General features: G+C 34.4%; 1 protein-coding gene across 1 annotated transcript; it reads right to left on the bottom strand.

Moving 5' to 3' along the window:
- Positions 1-2,365: 2,365 nt before the first annotated feature.
- Positions 2,366-7,351, bottom strand: LOC129809767 (glycine N-methyltransferase). The gene is made up of 5 exons (XM_055859827.1): positions 6,953-7,351; positions 6,758-6,885; positions 3,429-3,685; positions 3,270-3,370; positions 2,366-3,206 (listed from the first exon to the last, which is right to left on the bottom strand). The coding sequence occupies exons 1-5, from the start codon at positions 7,156-7,158 to the stop codon at positions 3,041-3,043; spliced, it is 858 nt and encodes a 285-aa protein (XP_055715802.1). The 5' UTR covers positions 7,159-7,351; the 3' UTR covers positions 2,366-3,040.
- Between the last annotated feature and the right edge of the window lie 17,510 nt (positions 7,352-24,861).

The following is a 24,861-nucleotide window of genomic DNA, read 5'->3' on the forward strand; positions in this document are numbered from 1 at the left end:
CAGCCGGATATCGAAGTGTCTACTGTATCTAGGAAATAAAATAAATTATCTCGATTGGCGGGTTTAGTAAATTTCCGGATAGTGAAAATCACTTAGGGAATAAGATAAAATTTTGCTGTTACAAAAGCAGTACCAAAACCCTATATCAAGAAAAAAATTATTAATTTCGAAGCGCTTTTCGTTCTTCAATAAACGGATTTGTCAATAGGAAAATTTATAATGAAATGAACCCTGTTGCATTAATTTTTTCCCTAACAAAGCAAAAATAAATTCATATTGACATTTGAGATATTTCTAAATTCGAACAGGAAGTACCTACTGTCAATGGCTGTTTTTGTCGAGAAAGCTTCAAATTATAGAAAATAAATTTATAAAAGCACATTAAAAGTAAAAACAAGTCTTCGAGTATTTTTTTCAGTGCTTACAATCAGTGAATTTCATTGTAAGAATAATTTATAGTAATTTGGGAATTATAGGATCTTTTAGAATTTCTAAAGTGTAGTCTTTTTTGATTTTTATCCGTTTTTCTACTAGTATAAAACTCACGGAGTCGTATCTGACTGCCCGGATTTTGTCAGTTAAGTTCAAGAAAAAATTATCTTCCCTTATAGCGCTTACTAAGGGTATTTATCGGGGGTCGGTGATAGGCCCCCTTTTCTTCTCCATTTACAATATTGACCTGGCTACAACTTTGAATAGTAACTGGTTTAATGTCCCATAATTTCCATTTCTACGTGGAAAATCACAAGCGTTGTTGATTGCCGGTGAACGACAACATCATACTCTTCTTTCCCATTACCTTAATGGAGAGGTTTCCCTTATGACCATAAGGCTAAGATTTTTAGAATCATTTTTAATGATTCTTTGGCTTGGTACCCTATAATGTCCGAGTCTCAGGGGTACCTTGCCACTCTTCCGGCTTGAATATATGTATTTGTATTTTAAAGTCTTAGAAAGTTAAAAAAAAATTGAATTTATTCTAGTATAGAAAGTTTAGAAAACAGGTCCTATTTTGGAAAAATCTAAAAAGAATCTTAAAGTGCCCCCATTCTATTTACATGCCCTGTGAACATCCTGTCATCAACCCAATTAGAAGAAATTTTCGTCAAAAATTGCCTTTTTTTAAAAAATTCTGACGTTTCTGCGTACAAGCATAGGGGAAATTTTCTTTAAAAATGTATTTTTTGAAAAAAAATCTAATAGTGTGTAAACGCCATTAGAAAACATTTGAAATACTTGAGTAAGTGCAAGGGAAAAATTTATATATTGAATTGATGAATAATGAATGGCTCTTTTCTTTTTGCTCCAGACACTTATGAAGGCTTGGAAACCGAGCCGAAAGCTCTGGAAAAGTTTATGAATTTTCTCTGAGTTTTTATATTACGCCGTTTTATGTTTTACAATGAGTTTTAAATTCAGTTTGCAATTTATAGGTGGAATTGCTCCATCCTCCTGTAACTTTGTCTATTTTGAAAGAAATTCTACTGAATTCTTGTCTTCTTTATTGTCTCAAACATACATTTTATAGTATTTTTAGAAAAGAAATGGTGTAAGAAATTGATTTGAAAGGAAAAAAAAATGTAAAGAATTTCTTGATGCTGATTTATAATTTTATATTGACATCATTCACAAGATCCTTTATGCACCAATACATTATGCATTGCTGAAATTCTGAGAATTTGAATTTAAAGAAATCGATATGATAAATAAGTTTAAAGTCTTCACATCTTGCATTCCCTGGGAGTGTTTATTTATTTATTTATTTTTTACTGAAAGTGAAACCATAAAGTCGTGGTAATTGGAAGAATCACAGCTACCAGCAAGTGCTGTTCCTTATCTTTAGTTTTTTTAATAGATTCATAGTAATTTCTCCTTTACTTACGAGCTTATGTATTACGTAGAGAGAATAGTCATCTCACGGAGAGATTAATATTTCACTTTGTGAGTGGGAGTGGGTAATCTCTAAGGAGAGGAAAATCCGTTCTCCCCCACCTTCACCACCATCAGATACCTTGATGACGATGTTGTCACCTGTTAGTCCATTAATTCACTTTCCGTGACATTTACCTGGCGATTAGTCGCTATGGAGTTCTCTGGGTGCAAGAGAGCTCTAACATCTAAGAGAGGTGCAAAATGTCGCTATTACAAGTTAATTGTGCAAAAAAATGCAATCTTGGGGGATGGGAAGTGAATGAAATTATTTTGAGAATAGCTTGTCATCCTCCCAAATTGCCTGTGGTTTCGTTCCAAAATGATTTGCATATTGCTGTGGAAAATTGTTCGAAAATTCTCTGACGCATTGGAAAATTACATCACATGGTTTAACTTTAATCATTTCTCAGTTCATTTAACGTTATTTAAAAAATTTTGTAATTTAGCAAATGGTTTTTTATTTAAATTGTTTACTACAATAGATTGAAATTTTCACATGTTAATTTATTCAAAAAGAGAGATGATAATTTATTTATTTTTTACTGTGAAGATTAATAAGAGGGATTTCATTCAAGAGAAACGTACTTCAAGAGAATCAACACTGAAAGTTTATTATTTATGTCAAATGTAATTAAATGAATTTATTTGAAATTATATTTAAATAAATTGAGCATTAATTTTATTGCTTTTTATGCAGATCCCGCGAAAGATTAATTGATGACACAGAATTTATCGCTCATAAGCGTCGAGGGAATTTCCATTCGAGCAACTCAAGCATACTTTTATGCACGCCAACATATCGTATTGCAATTTCTGCAGAAACCAGTTTTCCAATTACAAATTGCGCCTCACGAATCGCCGGTGCCGGTTTCGCGATGAAGCAATAAGATCAGGAAAACTTACACTATAGTTTTTTTGTGTGAAAATCATTTGGATTTTTCTCATGTTACACTGGTTATCTAACATCTGGGAAAGTTGTACAAATTCATTGAACTTGACGTATTAACAGTGAATGATTTCTAGTTAAAAAATCCAGTTTATTATTTATTAATCGAAAGGGGTTTGAGTATTTTTCAGGCTTCCAAGAATTCCTCAACAAAAGAAGTATTTATTCGGATTTCTGGACGACATGGATGTAGAATCCGGGATTTTGAACTTCAGTGAGTGGTTTAAAGTCTCCATAGATGCTGTATTTGGCCTTCTTGCCGAACACCTCCTCAAGCATCCTCTTGAAAACCTCCAACTTGTGCGGATAGTACGACAATCGGAATTCACTGGAAGATATTGAAATCTTGCCAATTAATATAAATCAAAATACGAAGATCACTGGATGTTACCTTGTCTCATTCCCATTGCTGATTGAGTAATCCAGAATGACCTGCGATGGCTTTCCACTCACGTACAGCACTGAGGTCTTGATGTCAGACATGTGCTGATTCTGAAATTTATACCATCTCGGGTCAGGTTTTGCGGATCATGGCTTAAAGATCACTTACATTATAATAGATGCACTTGGACGGTGTACTTCCAGTCTTGAGAATGTTGTCATAATTGCGATGGTCGATCAGGAGGAGTCCTCCAGGCTTCACGCACCTCTCGAAGTTCGCAATGGCCAGCTTCTGATCACGCTGATCCCCATAGGAGTCAGTCATGTGAGCGAAAGAATTTCCCAAACAGATCACAGCGTCAAATCCATCTCCAATCAAATGGCCTAGATCCTGCGATACCGTCAGCCAGTTGGCTTCCTCAATCACTGAAAGATTAAATAACATGAATAACATAATTTACCCAAGAAACATTAGATAGATAGATTGCAAATAGAGTTAATTGAGTCAGCGGGTGATCAGACACCCAAGAAACATTAAATTATATATTTTTTTTGAAGAATTTTGAATATTAAAATATTATAGTAAAACTTAATATAAGGTAAAGTACCCTTACTCAACCGGTGTCCTCGACTCGACCGGTGGGTCAATTTTTGAGTGTTTGATGGTCAATTTTCATGAAATAATGTCCTAATGATGTTAGATCAAACGCTAAATATTATAGCAAATAATAGAAAATATAAATAAATAATTCTACCGGTCGAGTCGAGGAACCGGTCGAACGAGGGCACTTTACCTTAATGCGATTTATTTTTGAGTTTGAGTTCTTGTGCGATATTTCTTGTTGGTTGGGTTGGGGTATGAAAATGATTATGATTTTGATTTTAATTTGTTTATGTGCGATAAGTGTGTAAGGGTACTCAATGGGTCAAGTGGTAGAGCACTCGCTTTATGATGAAAGTGTTCCAGGTTCGAATCCCCTTTAGGTCACCAGGGATTTTTCTAGCGTTAAAGGTGTTCGGATTGCATCCAGTGAGCTTCACTGCACTCGATTCCACAGCGCATGGGTCTGATAACCCCATCCCGTACAAGAAAAAATAATAATGCATGTCTAGAAATCCCCTTGCAGGAAGGCCTTGTTCTTTCATGGAATGTTGTGCCAGCATTATTATTTAGGCCAAAACCAGGAACTGGTTGTAGCGCCGGTTAAGTAAGTATGTGCGATTTTACTGACCTGAATTTATTCTAAATCTATAAAATTTTGAAAGGGGTTAACCAATGAAAATAATGTTTTAGAAGTAGTGGAAAGTGCCTATGCTTTGTACAATCCCAAGCTTTTTTACTACTATTTTTAAGTACGAACGTTTCAGTGGATTATACGATTTACAAACTTTTGTAAGGCTTCAGTTAGGAATTTACAGACATTTACAAACGATCTTGCGCACTACTTAGTTATTTTATTGCTCAAACTCAAAGAAAGAGCAGTTATACAATCGTTTTTTTTTTTCAACTTGTCACTGTTCTGGAGCTTAAACGGTAAGAGATATCGACTTCCAGTCTTTGATGACCCCCAATAAAAACACAATATCTCTCGACATTTTTCCCCTCCGCCCCTCCAAAACCATGTTTTCTCGGTTTTTCTCAAAACTGGCCCAAGCTTTTTAAATGATTTTCGGATGTTTTAGAGGTATTCCAGGCGGACATTTCGCCCTAACATACTTATGACCGGAAAATTCGTCATTTTGAATTATTGAAGGTCAAAGGATTGGAGGGGCCATTTTTTAACCAATTTGGTTAAATTTGGAGTTTTTGGAAAGGTATTGAAATTTCGAACCCGACTGCATTGGTCTTCATCGGCAATGAACCGGTTAAGTACCGATTTTTAAATAGTTTTACATCCCCTATAAGTAAAATTCTCTAAAAACAATGTTTTTTCGCTTTTTCTCAAAATTGGCCCAAGCTTTTTCAATAATTTTCGAATATGTTTTAGAGGTAGACCAGGTGAACATTTAGCCCAACATACCTATGACCAGAAAATACGCCATTTTGAATTATTAAAGGTCAAAGGCCAACCAGTTTTTTAATCGATTTGATTAAGTTTGAATTTTGTGAAAGATCTTGAAATTTCAAAACCGGCTGCATCGGACTTAATTGGTAATGTATCGGAGAAGTATCCGTAATTGATGCATCTTTCTCGGATTTGCTGTTTTACTTGTCCATATGCTAAAATATTCTAAAATATGTTTTTCGTAAACAAATTTTGTATTACGGAGTGTTTTTCTTTAAATTTATTAATTATTTAATAGATGTTAACCGGTATGCAACGAAAAAGTATGCGAAAAGATAATACACGGAGAGTTTTTTCTCGTGAGTTCGAGAACTCCGCAAAGCTGGGACGCTTTGCCATCTCTTTTTTCTGTGTTTTGGAATTTATATCTTACAATTTCATAAAATTATTATTGAAAAATTATTGAAAATATTGCGAAGAAGTATGTCACGAGAAACCTCTGTCAAATACGCGTCGTAACGGTCACTAAACTATCAGAAACATTTTTTTTATAGTGTAACAATTTGAGAAAAAAATTTGCCACTTCAAATGCAAATCAGGAAAGAGTAAGAAGAAAAATATTATCAAAATCGACACGATGTCAAATATTCCGTGTGTAACTGCATGCAGAAACTTTGGATGGTATTTCGCAAAACGATAAGATAAAATTATTATTTTATAACAAATTAAAGAGCTTTCTCTATAAAAATGTGTTCTGAAAATAGCTTTTAAATTCTAGAATTTAAATATTTCAAAACTATATGAGTAGTTACTAATTCTTATTGTAAAAGCCCTATTTTTAAGAGCATTTTAAATAATTCCTATTCAAGTTAGTCTGTTTCCATTTTTTTTTGTTTTGAAGAATTATTCAGTTCATTTAGGCCGTTTAGTAGAGAAACATTTTAAACGGAATACTTTTCCATGATCATCACTTCACCAAGTTCATTTGTACCCTTATAATGAACTGTGTAAAATGTTTTTGAGATGAATAAACTATCAACGATTTTTAAAAAATGTAAAATTACTTTTGAATAGTAATTTATATTTTTATTGAACGAAATTTTGATGGATGATTCATTCTGTAATTATGTTGAGTCACTTGTAAAATCTGTTAAAACTCATTTACAACATTTTTAAAAGTTTTTGTTTCGGTAAAAAAATGTTTCTTGGGTATGGTGCAAAATGAATCAACTAACAGCGAATTGTGTTGCTGGGAACCAGTTTCTCGCGATCACCGAGTTGCAAGATCACGGACAACAACTCTCAAGTGCTTAACAATAATTGTTGTTGTTTGCTGTGGTCTAGCGAGATAAAGAAAATTTGGTGGCATTTTCCGGACGACACTTGACCTTTTCCTGATAACGATTCTACTTAGCTTGTCCTCTTGCGCCAAGTTTCAATGATCTTGAACTCTTTAAACTTTAAATATAAGAAATCATCCAAAATAACTCACCCCAATTATCAAAAGCTTTCTCTTTTCGGCGTTCCCAGCGTTCCTGAAGGGCATACTTGAGCATTTTATCCGAAATATCCGCTGATACCACTTCAAATCCCTCTTCCACCAACAAAATTGAGTCAATTCTAAAAGCAAAAGCATGACTGGCATTAATTTACTGATAACAATTTAATAAAACACGCAAAGACTTACCCAGTTCCACAAGCAACATCGAGGATTCTCTTGCAGTTGTGCTTCTTGAGGAGATTTATCAGGAAATTCCTGTAGTTGTCCGTCCTGGATCTCTTGTCTCCGATGAAGATCTCCCATACTTTGGCAGCCTTTCCATCAGCATACTGATCTTTAACACCTTCAGCGGAAACCCCGGAAGATCGCGTATATATCACACCGTCAAGCATTTTTGCAATAACACCTCACAATAACACAGAATTTAAAGATGTTCTACTCCCGAGGATGATCACAACTGTTCTGACCAGCTCTGGTGTGGATTTGGTGAATTTATAATTTTCGTAATATTATTTATAGTAAAGATAAGGAGTTGTTTCAATACAAGAATAAAAATCATCCTATATTCTCTCTCTTCATAGTAATAAAATGATAAGCAGTTAAATGTTTTCAATTTCTGTTTGTTCAATGGAAAATCAGCATTAAAACAAGGTAGTTTAACATTATATGGGTTTCATACAATATTTCGTTATATTTTCATCATTTGTGTAAAATATACCTTTTTTCTAAATTGTTTTGTATTTAAAAAGATATATCAAAGATATAATCATGTTTATAAGTTTAATTTTATAATTTTTATGTAAAACATATTCTGAAATTTGAAAAAGAAATGTCAACAATTAAGACACATAGGTGAACTGTGCAAATTTTCGTCCACTTTGAGTGTAACTTCGGCCAAGCAACTAACTTTATACTTCAAATAGTCAATAATTTTTTATTTTAAATATTTGTAAATATTTGAAACGGATTTACACGAAAATCGTTAAATTTTTTTTGTATATTTTGAATTAAAAATGTGTTATAGAAACTTCAGTGTGGAAAGTGTCTTTACAGAAAGTGTGACAGATCGTTTGTGTTGCTAGCAGTTTAGTGATTTGTGGTGAAGTTCAAATGATTTTCATTCGAAGTTTTTCATTAAAATTGATTAGTGTTCATTAAAGATTGTTTTAGTTCATTTATTATTAGTGAATCGTTAAGATTTCCAATAAAATTTCCTAGCTGTATCGCGTACTTCATGTAAAAAATATACATTATGTGAACGTTTCTTTAGTAAGGTAATGTTTGTTATATTGGCCTTATTTTTAAATACTTTTACTCCGCGCGAAATTGGTTCTGCGACCGATTTATTCAAAAGAAAGCCCCTGCGGGTATGTAAATTTTCTCGTTGCGTAATGCCATTTCGCGCGTTTTTTTCGGTCCCGAAAATGTGCTTAATACCGGGACTGAGTGTAAGTTCTTTTGTAATATTATTAGGGAGATAATTTTTATGAAAATCTTTAATATTAGTGATTCCAGCGTTTTTCTAAAGTACTTCAAAAAAGCGATTAGGCGTACCATTTATTAAATTTTCGATAAACTTATCTTCAGACTTGTTTCAGGCATCCCAAATTGCAGATTTTAACTCCAAAACCTAAGTCTATTGGCGAATATCGGCGTAAATATGGCAAACAAGAATCCCCCTTCAATTGGATTGAAGTTAGGAGTTCAAGAGGTCAGGTGACCAAGCCAAGATTTTGATATTCAGAGCTCGAATTCAAAATAAAAATAAAAAAGATTCTTTAGATTTAAATAAAACGAATACAGAAAAAAATTTTGAGGTCTGCAAAGTGACCTTATGGTAATGGTGCACTGTAGCTTCTTGCATATTTTTGATAATTTTGAATTAGCTTTTCAAATGAGGCAATAAACTTTTGACAAATCAAGAGTGATCCACTTAAAAAAACAATGATTTTCGATATTGAAATACTTAAATAACATTTTTATGGATTACAGGCAAGTCTTTTCCAAAAGAAAAATTTCCAAAGTATTTTTTCTATCATTTTTCTTCTAACGAGTAGCTATGACACTTTTAGGAATTTGGGATTTTGGCTTTCACGATTTTGACTTTCGGGATTTTGATTTTTGAGATTTTGACTGGAACCCGAATATACAGTTCCATAAAAAAAGATGGGAAAGAGTTCTCCATCGTTTTTGATCTGAAGGTTAGTCACAAATGTTAAAACAGTAGTAGCCGCTATTAGGTAGGGTAAAGTGGTGCAAGTTGGACAATCAATGGTACAATTTGGACAGGGCTTTTTTCTTGATAAATTTAGTACTTCATTTTTATTTGTATATTTTTAATGCTTCAGTTTTATAATTTGGTTCCTTGTGCTTAAAAATAAATTTTGTACCGTATTCATCAATAAATAAGCCATTTACAACTTGTACCGGCGAATTGTCCAACTTATAACACTACGTCCAATTTGTATTACTTTACCCTACTCATACATAAATTTTCTGTAATTTTCTTTTAAGAACATAAATCCGAAAGCAATAATATAAGTAAATTAATTAAAAAAATAAAATAAATAAATAAGTAAATTTAATTACAAGAAATGACACCGTTTTTGTGAATTTAATAAATTAATTTTTATTGTTTGTATTTATTTCAGACGTAATTAAGGTTAAATTAAAATTCTCATAGACAGAGTCACTATTTGTGATAGCTTCCCTTTTCTTCTTTTTTTTGAATCAGGCTATTGAAGAGCAAAGTCTTAAAGTTCCGCAGTCAAATGTAAACTTTTCTCCTTGATTGTTGACAGAAATGAAAACATTACAATGTGTATCGTCAAATTACCTTGAAAACTCTATCACTTCGTATTCTAAATAAATGACTTGCAAATTAGTCACTCTCACATACTATTCCTGAATTTATTAAAATTGTTTCCAGTACACTCAAGTGCTATGTAGTTAATTGGATCGAATAGTAGCGATTGGGGACCTTATGTAAGTTTCTCATAAGATGTTTACATGATGAACCTCCAGCATGATTAAGCAGAATTTCGTTGAAAGCTGTTATCAGGAATTTTGCATTATCAAAAAAATTTCCATTTTAAGCTTTCAGATTTTTAAATGAGCTAAATATTTCAATTTTACTTTGTTTAAATCACTTTGTTTCCCTTAAACTCAATTTCCCACGCTCTAACTCTTCCCACAATAAGCTCGTGAATCGCGGTGATGAATCACTTAATCTCTCTGAAGGGGAATTTGCCACGAGTTTATGAAGCTTTCTCAATTCACATATTCATTCAATAGACTTTAGAGGAAAATTGCACACCGCAGATTTAGTTTGTGGGGTTTAAATGCACATAGCATTGATACGGAAAATGTTCTAAATTTGCACTCAGGTGGAGGAATCCAGGTGAAAAACTTGTTAAGTGCCCAATATAAAGTGCTTTACTAAATAAATTTATGCATAAGCTTTTGCTGAGAAATTAAATTCGTGATATGGAGGATGAGGCTTTTCAGGAAGTAAATCCGCCATGGAAATTCTATAATAAATATACAATGAGCAATTTAATATTAATGTAGGATTTTGAGGGGTTGGTTGAGATGACAAATTGTGTAGTAATTGGTTATTTATTCAATAAAGAAGACGACTCTATCAATTATGGAAATTCGTATGGTGAATTGTGCGTGCTTCAGGCAAATATTTTCTCTTTATTTCCTACCTAATTAATGATGTCATTCCAGTGAAACAACCAAAACTCTAATATCCAACCAATTTCCATATTTCTCATTCAGACACACATATCTATATTTTTTTGCGTTGTCTAGGGAGAAAAAAAGGAGCTTAAACCCTCCTGCTAAGAGTCTCATTATCCCTTGTGCCATTAAATGACTCTTTATTTATAATCTACTTATATGATTTTAATGTCGTCATTCTGAGTGGGAGGCTGGGAGGGTTGAATGTACCTCAGGTAATATCCCAGTCAGTCCTCCGTCAATAGTACTTTGTTTGTACATCTTTGTCTGATCATTTTTCTCTTTCCGCCCAAAGGACCCATTTCAATAAATATTGTTTGCCTTTCTTACTCCTAAAATACCATTTAACAGGCAGGGTGCTTGAAATATGCGCAGTTAATGTTGCCTGAGTCATTAACACTTTTCGGTTACTTAAGAGATATCGAATATCTAACATTAAAGGTGCTATTCTTTGAGATAACTCTTCCAAGATTCTAGAATTGTAAGATAAATCTCCTTATATCCCGCCTAGTCTCTCTTTACCACTGGAGGTATTCTTACCTCTATGTTTTCAATGATAAACCAAGACAAGTGGTCTTTAGGTATAGGTGCAAATCCGACCCCAAAATCATCGTATTATCCCACAGTCGTAAATCCATCAATATATTTACTCAAGTTTACTCAAGACCAAAGGGAGCTAGGCTAAACCTCAAGTTTAACTCAATGAACTCAACAGAAGTAGAGGTATAATCCTTAGATTTTGAGTTATATATTTCGAATCCTTAGCCATATTTTGAAAGAATTTTAGAAATCTAAAGTTGCAAGTCCTTTGATGTCACGCTGTTTGTCCGTTTTTCCTCCTGTCAGTACACCATAGACAACTCTAGAGATCAAGCGGTTTCAGATAGACACTTTGGACCTTTAGGAGACCCATCATAAGTCTACCTAAGAACCGTTACCATGCTGCCCTTCCAACCATTACAAATCTTGTAGGAAAATTACTTAACCAGAGCTACAACCAATTGCTGGTCTTGGCCTGACTCACGACGTCACGACCTGTCGCCAATCTCAATTCCGCATCCTTATCGAGCTGGTATCCTGGTCCACGCCGTTGGTCCATCGGAGTCTGGATTTGCCTCGTTTTCTCGAAGCATGGAGTCCGTTCTTAAAGACCTTCCAGGCTAGATAGTCCTTATCCTTACGAACCAAATGACCAGCCCACCGGAGCGTATTGAAAAGTATTTGCTTGACGACTCGATAGTGCTCATAGATCTCATGGTTGTATAGGCTCCGGAATCGTGCCTCCTCACATACGGGGTCGAAAATCCGATAGAATCCTCCTCCCAAACGTGGCTAAGACAGTTTGCTGAGGACCTACGTTTCAGACGAATACGTGAAGAATGTGGCAGTATTATAATCCTATACAGTAATAGCTTAGTCTGGTCCCGAATTGCTAGTCTTGGCCTGACTCACGACGTCGCGATTCGTCGCCACTTCTAATTCTGCACCCCTATTGAGCTGGCGTCGTGGTCCACACCGTTGGTCCATCGGAGACTGGGTGTTCCTCGTTTCCTCGAAGAGTAGAGTCTGCCCCTAAAGACTTCTCAGACTGGGTCGTCCTCATATTTGCGAAACAGATGACCTGCCCATTTGAACCTATTGAGGCGTATTTTCTCGACGGCAGTTACCTGTTGGTAGCGCTCATACACTTCATGGTTGTATAGGCTCCGAATTGTGCCTCTTCACATACGTGATCAAAAATTCGTCGTAGAATCCTCCTCGCCGCAAATTTGTTTGCTGAGAACCCACGTTTCAGACGGATACGTGAGGACTGGGAGTATCATAGTGCCGCTGTAGTACCGTAGATGCGGGTGACTTTGTCGGTAGATTGGATCGGATCCTTGTATATTGGATCGGTAAAGACAATTATTAAGTGCTAGAATTAAAGAAAACCTTACGAACAGCAGGGGGTCAAAGCACTCACAGAGGACAAAGTCACCCGCATCTACGGTAGCTTAGCCTTTATATCTAAGGTTTTGGTCCGGAAAACTCTTGATAGACCGAAATAGGGCCTGTTGGCTTTCAGTAGCCAGGCTCGAACTTCTTTTGAGATGTTGTTGTCGGCTGTGATTGTTAAACAAAGGTAGACGAAGGAGTTAACAACTTCAAAGACGTAGTCCCTCATCTTGAACCTTGTATGACCGCTGCTCTCCGTAGTTGTTGCTTAGTCTAGGACTCTTGCACAGCTCAGGGATTGCGTCCCATGATGGTAGAAGAATTAAGACCAACAAATTCGCTTCTTTGGAAATTAGAATGGACTAACTTGAGAATACAATAATATTGAAAATATTTCAGATAGCTGACACAGTCAAAAAATCGTAAAATAATAGTTCGTAAATGTTTTTGAATTCCCACTGGGCATTTACAAAATATTCGTAAATCTTATAATTCACAAAAAAGTTCGTAAATCATTATTACAAACATTGTTCTTAATATGGTCCCTTGACGAGTATTTACTGTTCTTTTACAAACATTTGTTTGTACTTTTTGTTAGTCTGCAAAACTTTACGAACAAGTCACAACATTCTACGAATATTTTTCTGTGTGTTTACGAACATTTACCAACAATTTTTTGTATAAGAACAAAAAGAGTTCGTCAAGTGATCATGTTAAGAATAATGTTTGTGAAAAAGGTACAAACTTTTACGAACTTTTTAGTGGGTTATACGATTTACGAACATTTCGTGAGTCCTCAGTAGGAATTCACAAACATTTACAAACAGTTTTACGAAATATTTTTTTCTATGTGTTATGTGTTTTGATAATATAACACATAGAGGTGCATTACGAAGAAATTATTCATGCTATTTCTTGTACAGCGTATTACTAAAAATGTTGAAAAAAAACAATCATTTTTTCACAAGAATTTGTTTCTTTTTGAAGAGTATCGTGTGCAACTTTAAACTCCCTTGATACAAAATTACTCTAAAGAACAAAGCAATTATTTAACTATAAATAAAATTTCTCTATGTACATAGAAACATTAATTTGTGACTTAAGATGTGCTCTGTACACGAAATTGATTTCATTATGTCTTTTGTTCATCGCTGGAAAGTGGACTGCTTTTATGTAAACTCCACAATGGGGACTTATTAATTATATCTGGAAACGCATTGATCTTTTAGTTCAATAATGGAACTTTATGTTATTAAACTTGGAGAGCTCTTAGTAATTTCCTCGTGACTTTCCGAGCAAATTTCTAATTTAGCTGGGAAACTAGCATGTGGCATATCCTTGAGAAGTGACATCTTAATTCTCGGTATCGCATAGGATGATTAATGAGAATTTAATTGCAGAAGCTAGTCAATTGAATTGACAGTTTTCTTGCACATTCCTCAAGTTCACACGCAAATGTTGTCGGTTTTGCTTTTCGCTGCACAAAATATCTTTGTTTGCCACAAAGACATGTTGATTTTGCAATTCAAGTCAAATTAGTGCTTTGAAATTCTTGTCTGAAGCTCCTCAAATTGATCAAGACTATGTCATCTATTTGTGCCTTTTGCAAATATTTCCAAATTGATGGGATGCATTAGGTTGATCACTTTGATCTTCAGATGATCTTTTTCAGTCACAATGCAAATTGCGTGAATGTGGAGAATGCTGGGAAGGAAGTTAGGAGGTATGTCTGGGGTGATTGAATGCTTTGGGGATGTGTCTTCATTGGAATATTTGTGTGCAACACGATGGCAATCCTCCATGTGAAAGTCTTCATTTCCGCAGAAGCCGTAGGGGTTGTATCTTGATGGCATACCAAAATTCCGCGTCACAATCATCAACCAAGCCCCCCTCTTGGGAGACGAAAAATAACTTCCTCCTCATCTTGAGATGTTTCCCGATATTTTTGCCAATATATACTACACACAGAGTAACAAATTGTGGCATTAGACTACATAGAAATATCAGAATACGAGTAAAAAAAATTCTATAGTTTTTACATGGTAACGTTCTCCTCCCGCAATGTCTAAAGGCCTTGACAGACCTGAGGATTAGCCGAGAGACGGCTTAGCGCAATTATATTAGAAATAATGGTCAAACTACATTTCCATCATTTTCCACTAAGTCGTCTTTCGGCTTAAGTCGTAAGTGTGTCTAGGGCATAAAACAAGCCATTAAAATTATTACAAAAATTGAAAGGGCATGACCTGAAACAATTTATTCTGATTAATCAGTTTATTTATAATGTTTTATCTTCATTGTCAATTTATTTGTACTATTGCCCTTGAGCTACCTTGAAAGAAAATTTGACAGTCACGGGTATTACTGAAATTCGTGTTTGAATAATAACGGCCAACCGCCGTCTTAGCGTTGGTAACAAATCTCCAAAGTAGAAAGTCGACAAGGCGGGAAACTCTTTTTCAGGTTACGTGAACCATTTGTAATAAAGCAAAGAAGATAAAAGTAAAACAATAATACAAAAATCTTCATATAAAGAAGTGTTCTAGCATAATAAAAAAATGTCTAAACTTTTTATTAAAATAGGTATTTTTGATTAACAGTTAGAAATTCGAAATGACACTTTACGCCAAATTTTTGTTAAACTTTATTTCAACAAAAAATCCTTTTTAGATTTGTATAAAATTCTATTATACATATGTGACGTGAATAAAGAAAAAAAAACGATTTTCCTGTCAGAATTTCAAGTGGTAAAATCAATTTTTTAATAAATCTTTAATTCCTCTTTTTTATAATCTCTAGCCTTGTCTCTAGCGTTTTGTTCACATTTTTCTGAGTATCAACTGGGACACTGACTGGCATTATTCACACATTCACATTCTCTGATATTTTGTGCTGTCAAAAATTCGTATGTCAAGCGTTTTGAAGTGCGTAAAAATGATGTAAAGTTTGGTGGGAAATTCCGGTAAAGGGTTCGTTTAGTGCAATAGAGTTTTATCATGCACTCAGATTTTTCGCATTTCCACTAACTTTTACATATTCAAAATTAAAATTCTTTAGGGGAGATCGGAATACATTTAGCCAGCAAATGAAACCTTTTTGTTGTGAAGAATTTGGGAAAATGATAAAGTCAGTACCGTATAGTTCAAAGCAAAAAAATCCCTGACCTCTTCTAGAGAAGGTACCGTAGATTCTGGTGACTTTGTCTTCCGTGGGTGACTTTGGCCCTCTCCTTTTTCGTAAGCTTTTTTTTTAATTCTACCACTTAAGGATGGTCTTTACCGATCCGAGTTAATGGACGAGCACCATTCTTATACACTAGTGTCATTCCTCCAAAACTATAATTCAACCCATTCAACCTCTACATTATGATATAAACCTACAAGATTGAGACAAAACCCATTCTCAATCTAATGCGACGGTGCCAATGGCCTCATTGACAACAATGATACCATTACCGTCACAATGATACCAATGATAACCCTCGGCTGGTTTAGATACAGTCAATTTGTCATCGTTGTTCCAGTCGAAATCTTAAACTGGACGGACATAAAACAAAGATTGGTCTCAATTCTGAGACCAAGATCAAGATCAAAATTTCAAGCTGTTAACACTAAACCTACCATGATCCGGTCAAATTGACTGGTTTAAAATTAACACATATTTAAACGGTACAATGTCACTATCAAAGTTTACGAATTTCTTAAATTATGCATGATATACATTGTTCAGTTTTTAAATTTCAATTTTTTGCTGTTTCCCAAGACAAATTTGTTGAATATCTTATTATACCGCGATTTATCATTTGACTGAAAAACGACCAAAAACGGTCGGTAGGTTTAGTGTTAAATATTTCTAAGATCAAGATTTCATACTCTGAAACGAAGCATTTAAGGGACATCAAGAAACAAGAGTTTAAGATTTTTCCACACTTAACGAATCATCACTTCTGGTAAATACCTTTATTTCTCTGCTGAATTTGTTGAAATTGCCCCATATGAATTAGATAAATTATATAGAACATATTAAAAAAAATAAAAGAGAGGCCATAATCGCGAATAAAGCAAGTGGAAACAAAAACTCGTGACCCATGATAAACCATGAAAGGCTTATGCAAGATGTGATTTTATTGAAGGTATTCTCATGGTGTTGTACTTCTGTATGTACATCTCAAAAATGTACCATTTTGAATGTTACAAGGTCAAATACAGTATTATTCATAATAATTTTATTTTTGAACTCTGTTTTAGAGAAATAATGCTCATCAAGTTATATCTAATTATCTATCTCTAATTTTTTTTTTAACTTCTCGGAGATCACATCTCCATTTAGAGAGCGCGAACAGCTTTTGGCTATGCGCTTACTCTACAAAAAAAAACGCACTCTACATCCTTGTGCCTTTGCGTTAGGTTTCTGCCATTGTAATATTTAAAATGAATTTTGTAACATCAAATATTTGAAAGATTACACAGCCAATGAAGAAGCATTTCTGCCGTTTGGTTTCGGAGGCTGGTCATCAACGCTGAGACGGCGGCAGACACATGGGTGGGTGGGATATGTAGAGTTTGAATAAATTATTATTATTATTATTATATTTCCGTATAAAACTTTTCAAATTAGTAGTATCTTGAAATTTCCAGGCATTTTCGAGATTAGAATTGCAAATCTTGAAATCAACATGGTTTGTCTTTGGGATATCAAGATTCACAGACAATTAACGGATTTGATATCTTGATCTTGATTTAGAATACCAAAATCTTGAAAATTTTTGATATTGATTTTGACTTTGGGCTCAAAATTGAGACCAATATCTCATACTATTAATTTTATTAAACCAGAAACAACTCAAAAATCCAACTCTCAAAAATTAGCAACTCAAAAATCCAAATTCTAGGTCAAAAACTGTTGATGTTCCAGTTTAAAAAATAAAGATAAAAATGTTTCAAAACAGTATTAGTATAACATGATATCATCCACATTTCTTACCGCTCTGATAAAGCTGGTAAATTCATTAAGAATGAGAAAATTAAGGAAAAGCTTAATAAGAGGTTCACTTAATACACTAGACTGAGTTTTTATGAACACTCATTTCGTATAAACTAATTGAAAAGTGAAACATGTTTGTAATCATGATGTTAAAATTATATAATGCTTAGGTCATATCTTTAATCGTAGACAATCGTACTCTGAAAAAAGTCATGTTAAACGAACAAATGGATTTTGTTGAAATCTTGTCAAAAGGATATTATGTTTACCAATTTTTTTTTTATTTAGGGGTCCATCTAGAAGATGATTGCCCCGATTTACCAATTTTACAAAACTTTTCTCGCATTTTTTTTATAGAAAAACACCCTTTTGACAAACTTTTGACAAGATCCAGTTGGCCGCCGATTTGAAAAAAACTTTTCCATATTCTGTATGAAAGAACGTCCTTTTGACAAACTTGTCTTGTTAATTTGACGAAACTTTTTTTTGTCAGAGTAGGTAACAGCCTTGCGTTATTTATAGCCGATTTATTAGCACAAGTAAATTTTATGAGGTAAATTTCAGGTAATGACAGTAAGACAGCAAGTGACAAAATAATTGTCTCACTCTTTGGATAGATATTGTATCTCAAGGTAGTCGGTACACATAAGGTATTCTGGTGATCTGACTAAAAATCACGTAAATTACACTAATCAATTTTTGAGAGGTCAATAGACAAGTTGTAATCATGACCTGAAGAAGTTTTCATGTCTCTAAAAGCCTTGTTTTACATGGGTATAATTTAGGGTTTTGGATATATTGATATATAAAATCAGTTTTCTTTTTAAGAATTGTTCTACAATTTGGTGACACTTAATTATTACTAATTACCCTTGTAAACCTTTAAATGAATAACATATCACAGAAAAAGCAACAAGTTTGTAATGCATTATGCTGCAAGAATGATCAGTCAAGAGCAAGTAAATCATGATTAGGTGCCACTCATAAGAATAGAAAGTGTCACAAAGTTTCTCTAAATGCGCTTCATAGCCTGGAAACTTTTAATCCCGGTGGAACCAGAGTTTGTTGGTGGTGTAAGGCCAGAATTGCTCTGAGTGCATCGACCGTGAATGAGGGAGTGAAGTTATTTTCCAAATGACTTCCACTGCACACACCGTCGATTTTGAGGCTGTTCCGCGGAGGGTTGAAAAGTGCGAGCAAAATCCCGCGATTTTCTACGTGGGGGGTTAACATCCGTCGATGAGTTAGTGGGATTTTCGTAGGAAGTCGCGGAAAATGTGCTGTTGGATGGCAAAAAATACGCACGTAAGAGGGAGGAGGGAGGTATTGTGTATAAAGTTCCGATCTGGCTGGCTGATTTTTGGGGTGGTTGACGTTGACATCGGTGTCACAGAGCGCAATATTTTATCGCACGAAAACCGGGTGGTGTTTTTCCCCTTTTGCCTTTAACCATACCGCAACCCCTTAAAGCCCCTAAAACGCGAAAATAAACCATTCCCATATTGGTGTATATATTCACACACGGGGACGACACTCCTCCGCCACTTCCACCCCCAATAATCCGTTTTAGTGATGCAGTCTCCAGAGCAAAACAAATTGAAACGTCGTTCAGATTTCAGACACTGAGCAGCTTTAGGGGATGAAATGGGTTGATTCCTCAAATAATGGATACCACATATAAATCTCGGGTATAAACAGAACTAGAGGCCCCAGCACATAGATCCCGAGGACTCATCTAACCCCATTACCTTTCCATTTCGATCAGGAATTGAGATAAACTCTCTCTCATCTCACAAGCCCACAAATCGACTCTCGACCAGCTCTTTTTTTTTGCCTCCATGGCCAGCAGAAATCCCTGACCCCAACTCCAGAGAATATCATCAAATTTCACAAGACAATAAATAATTGCGTCCATATTTCAATGCGCGTACAGGATTGACCTTTCAACCTCTTCAATGTTGAAAACCATTTAATCGAATTGAACCATCCGTCGTCGACAGCACAGCTGCTTCAGTCCTATTGTCTCCTCCGATATTGACTCTCCCCAGGGATTTCTTTCTTTTTTTTCCCGAATCACCATCCAGACTATGGTCCATATGTCAGTTACTTCAAAATTTGTTTAACTCCCTCTCGCCCTGGCATGGGTTTTGGAGGAAATCTCTCGGAAGCCACACGGGATGTAATCTATCTTGTGCTAGTTTGTTTGACTTGCAATTCCCTCCTCGATCAGCCTGGTATTTACTCACTCGGATGTTAGAGGTTTGGGGACAATCAAGAGGTTGAATATTTGAATAAAGGAACACTAAAATATCCGGAATACAGGAACTTTGCAAATCACGAGTTAATTTAATAAGTACCAGGGAAGAGGGAAATTTCATTGAGTGGTCTCTTACTCCATAAATTGAGGAAATGGGATTTCTGGATAAGATACACTATAAGTTACTTTAGGATTCGAAACAATATAGATAGGGGAGACAGGGGTAGAATTAGCCAGCAAATGAAGCTTTTTTTTCGCGAGTGGCTTGTGAAAAAATGATAAGTTTTGTTTAATATTTTTATGTTTCATAAGTAGCATTAGGATATTGGCTATATGAAACAGTGTAGTTCAAAGCTCTAAAATCCTTGGCTTTTTCTTGAGAGGATAATGAAAAAAGTACTGCACATTGGCTATACTTACCCCTGCCTGGGTAGAAATAGCCACTTTTGGGGTACTAATTGCCACTAGTTTCCCAGATGAAATTTTAAACTGGAGATACCAAATATTGTTTCACTTGATAGACTGAAGCCCACTGATGCTAAATATGTTACTTAAACCTAAAGAAAAGGGCTTTAGCCAACTTTTTTATGACACTTTTGTAATTGAGGCAAAATTAATGCAAACATTCTGAAAAAATCTATTTCTCAAGTTGCTCATACAAATGGCAATATTGCTTGGAATATCAATAGTACTTTTTCATCTAACAATTATCCATCTATTAGTGAAAAATCATTGATAGTTTTAGCCCGCCACGGAAGAGTGACTACAACTGCCCCGAGGGCTGTTTCAGTGTTTATCATCTTATATAAAAAAGTGGATAATTATTATCCAAGTGAAAAATATTTTTTAATTAGGTTTATTAAACCAGAAACGAGGTAAAACTATGAAATCTTGACTAGAAACTCAGAAAACCAAATCCTGGTCAAAAAACTGTACCATCAAAACTACAATTTTATACCCATTTTATAAAAATGCTTCTAAATTGTAGGATAACAGGATCAGAGTTATTAATATTTCTGGGAATATGGGGATGTGTTCCTACTTTCATTAAAAAATACTTTGCTCGATGTACATTTTAAGAAAAACGAGAAAAATCCACTGTCTACTTTTACCCCTGGCTATAGGTACCCCGGTCTCCCCTATAGAGAAAATAGAGGTAAATACGGGGGATAATAATTTCAAAAAATTACTTCACTTTAACACTATTTAAAATGTTCCAAAATTACCAAATAAATAGATTTGAGAAATAAGCCACAAAAACCGCAAAACTGATTTTATAATCAGATTAAATTTTAATAAAATTCATAGGACCTATCATATATTTTAGATTACATTAAATATATTTTTCGTAATTTCTATCTTCAGGCTGGATCCTAGAAGCAATTAATTTGTTTGTTTCTTGAACACTCTTAATTCTGAATTCTTGTCATTCTCTACTTTTTTATGTTCCTCTTTTTTCTGATTTTTTTTAATCATCACAATTGTAAAAGGGATGACCCTATTCTTGTGATTAAATAAAGTAATAATAAGTAATAATAATATATTCTGCGGTCACATAAGAGTGGCCGGGCATTCCGATTACTTATGGCCCGGTTGCCTTTTATTAAAAGAAAAGCGAGAGGGACGGCTGTACCGTTCTTTACATTACCTTTAATGAGGAAATGGAACTATTTACCAATACGCCTGTTGGATAATGAGCTGGCGTGATGGATATCCTATGGGGACACTTCCGGTAATCGACAGTAGAAATTTATTTCACCTCAAGAAGAAAAACAAATTTTCTGTCCTGCCCAGAGCTTTCGGTCCGGATGTGGACTTTCTTTTAGTGGTCGACAAGACTATGTTTTTTGATTTGCTGAAGTTCATTATTTTTAGAAAAATTGAGGATCATCAGCAGCAGTAATCACTTGGTAAGGTTTTTACTAGGAAAAAAAAAACATAGTCTAGTCGACCACTGAAGAAGATTCAAATCCGGACCGAAAGCTCTGGGCAAGACAGAAAATTTGTTTTTCTTCTTGAGGTTAAATAAATTTCCACTGGCGATTACCGGTAGTGTCCCCATAGAATACCATTACGCCCTTCGCTACATTACTCAACCCAGGCGTGCTGGGTGCCCACCTTGTCTTTGTCCTCCCGGATCGTGGTGCAGTCAATTTGTCTGTCAGTGTATTAAACGTTTTTCACTGGCTGTCATTAATAAATAAATGAACATATAAATAAGTAAAAATACGTGATAGAGAGTAAAGAGCTGTATTCACGTATTATTTTATAAATTTACACTTCAAAAGAAAAGGTAGACATAGACACGTAATACGTACGAAAACGGAGATAGCATATTTTGTACACATGTGACATTACAGCGGTAATATGCAACAAGACTGAGGGTGATCTTGGAGGATTTTCAGAGGGCTAGGTGTCCTCAGGTCTTGACAGCCCATCATACTCTATAAATTCGTAACATGTTACAATCGGACTACGTAGGGCGCTAATGGAAATCGCGTGAGCCACGTGTTTGGAAGCGCTCCCGAGCTTATGGAGAGCCTGTATTGTCGTCGGCTGGGTGACCCTGCGTGCACCCACTCCAAATCTTTCTGCTAGGCACCAAATATTTGTACTTATAAATCTTGTCCTGCCACCCGTCATCGATTTCCGTTCTATTGCCGTTGCAGACTGTCACGTCGACCACTTGGAGCCCTTCCCGATTTTGCACAATCAGGTCGGGTCTGAAACGGGCCCCGGACACCAGGGTAATCGGTGCCTCTTTTATAATTACGGCCTCAGGATCTGCACAAGTAATTTCCATAATGACGAAGTCACGGATCCTGTCGTAGGCGATTAATGAGTCTCCTTATGGTGTGGAGACACATTTAAAGGATGTGACCCAATGTCTTCTTGATCCATGTCTACGGAAATTAATATTAGGCTGCGGACGGAATTTATTCAAGACCACTCAGTTGCCCAACGTAATTGTACGCATCCTCAACGCCGTAAGGAAACCGTTCAATTTCAGCATTTCAGGCCGAAAAGCTAGCTGTTGGACTAATTTTTAACAAAAAATCCCTTCATTATTACTTCATTCTCATTTTGAAAATGTTTTTGGATAATCTTGAACATCACTAAAATGATTTTAAAAAAGTGCTAAGTACATGGATCTTTCAGACTGATGTTTTGTCCACATATTCCAATAGTCATAAAGGGTTACAAGGTTCTTCCAAAAGGATCTTCGAAAATCATGTACCATCTGCTAAATATTTAAAATTTTTAAATTAAATTTCTGGTAAATGCACTTCAAATTTGTACTTTTGTGTTCTTAGTTTGCATAAAAGAAAAAAAATATCGTGTTGTTTAAACAACATCGTGTTGTTTGTAATATCGTGTTGTTTGTAATATTACAAAGTTGATAAAATATGTTGGCTTTGTAGTATTTTAGATTAACGTAACCCCTTAAATTATTTCTTCTATATTTTTTAATAAAGACTTATTGAAGAGGTGCATAAAGCGTATATTTGTACACCGATTGGTACAATTTCAGGCTTTTAAAATTAACCCAAATCTCAGGCAAATTCAATTATTTCTAAAATAAAAAAAAATCTTTTAAAATTGTAAATTTATTCAAATCCATTCTGAGATAGTGAATTTTAAAGAGCAGTTTGTAAAGGTATCATAGTTCTCATTTCGTATAGAATGCTTAATTTTTTAAGTTAAAAAAAAGCTACTTGTGATATGACCTAAGACTTTATATAGGTCATTATAATACGGACATAATAATCCTATATAAATATCCTATACAAATATATCCTATATAAATATCCTATATAATAATATTATATAGGAACATTATAATACGGATACTCTTTTCTGATAAAATCGGACAAACCAAAAATATTCTTGTTTTTCTTAATTGAAACTTTATGTAAGAAAACCTAATATTCATGTTATTAATTAAAATAGAGTAAAAATTATTTTTTCTCCCATTATTTTTAGAAAATATTCATGTGATGGTATGCCGGGAACAGCCGTAACAAAACACAAATTAAGAATAGTTAAATAAATTGAATCTTTTGGGATAAACGTCTAATTTCGGAATATGAGTAATTTAAAAATTATATTTACCAAGTTAATAATTTCCTTTCATTCTTTTTAGGAGAAGAATGGGATATTCGATAATACCTTCTATTTTCTATTCAATAATTTTATCAATTTTATTTTAAGGGAAAGTGGGGCATCTTTGAAATTATACCTTTGAAATACTTTTGTTTTGAAATTGAGCTTTTTTTCCTATTTTTAAATAAAAATTGACCTTATCAATTGTGAAACTGAATTACATTACAATAAGTCTTAATTGATGTTTTCCGACGGTTGATTCAAGTATTATCAATCCCGGTAAGTATCGGGGGATACGAAAAAATTTATTCATCCCAAATCAATTTTTTCTTAGCTGCCCCATCCCCTGACACTTACCGGAATTGATAATAATAAGTCTTAATTTCTTTTTAAAATAGGAGGAAAAGCCCTGTTTCAAAGTTAAGGGGAAGTAGGGCACCTTTGAATGTGGGGCAGCTTTGAAATTGGAAATTTCCACCTATTTTAAAATAAAATTGAGCCTTATAATTATTAATTAGCATTGTATAATTAAGCTGCACAAACAGATTGAGAAGCTAAGAATTATATTATGATAAGGCTCAGTTCCAATTTAAAAAGAGGAAAATAATCCCAATTCCAAAGATGCCCCACATTCAAAGGTGTCCCACTTAAAGTGTCAAAATGTAATTTTAAAAATTTAAGACATTAACCTGAATTTCGAGAAACTTACCTCACAATTCCTTTGTGATTATGTATGAAAGTTTATTGATACACCCCTTAGTCAAATACTTACAATCGATTGAAATTCCGTCATGTTATATGGAATATCTTAAATATTTTTCCGACATTTTTGAAATATCAACTTCAGTGGCATTTTAATATTCTCGTCTTAAGTAACAAAAACTTTACTAAAAGATCAAATAGATCAATTTTGTATAAATATTAAAGGTTTTGGTCGGATATCTCGGCTTTAAGGATAAAGTTTAGTTTAAACTTTAGAAGGTATCAATTGCCTAATAAACACTTTTCCCTAACAATGGAACTTTAAAGACTTGCCCCCTATTACCAAATAACCTTCCTGTGTAGGATTATT

This window comes from Phlebotomus papatasi, chromosome 1, assembly GCF_024763615.1.
Source record: "Phlebotomus papatasi isolate M1 chromosome 1, Ppap_2.1, whole genome shotgun sequence".
NCBI lineage: Eukaryota > Metazoa > Arthropoda > Insecta > Diptera > Psychodidae > Phlebotomus > Phlebotomus papatasi.

What these genes read in the sequence shown, in the direction of transcription:
- LOC129809767 (XM_055859827.1), bottom strand. Translation starts at nt 7,158, where the DNA reads ATGCTTGACGGTGTGATATATACGCGATCTTCCGGGGTTTCCGCTGAA. An exon ending in GATGTTGCTTGTGGAACTGG is followed by an intron (nt 6,886 to 6,952) that starts GTAAGTCTTTGC and finishes TTTTGCTTTTAG; the next exon opens with AATTGACTCAATTTTGTTGG. An exon ending in AGCAATGGGAATGAGACAAG is followed by an intron (nt 3,207 to 3,269) that starts GTAACATCCAGT and finishes AATATCTTCCAG; the next exon opens with TGAATTCCGATTGTCGTACT.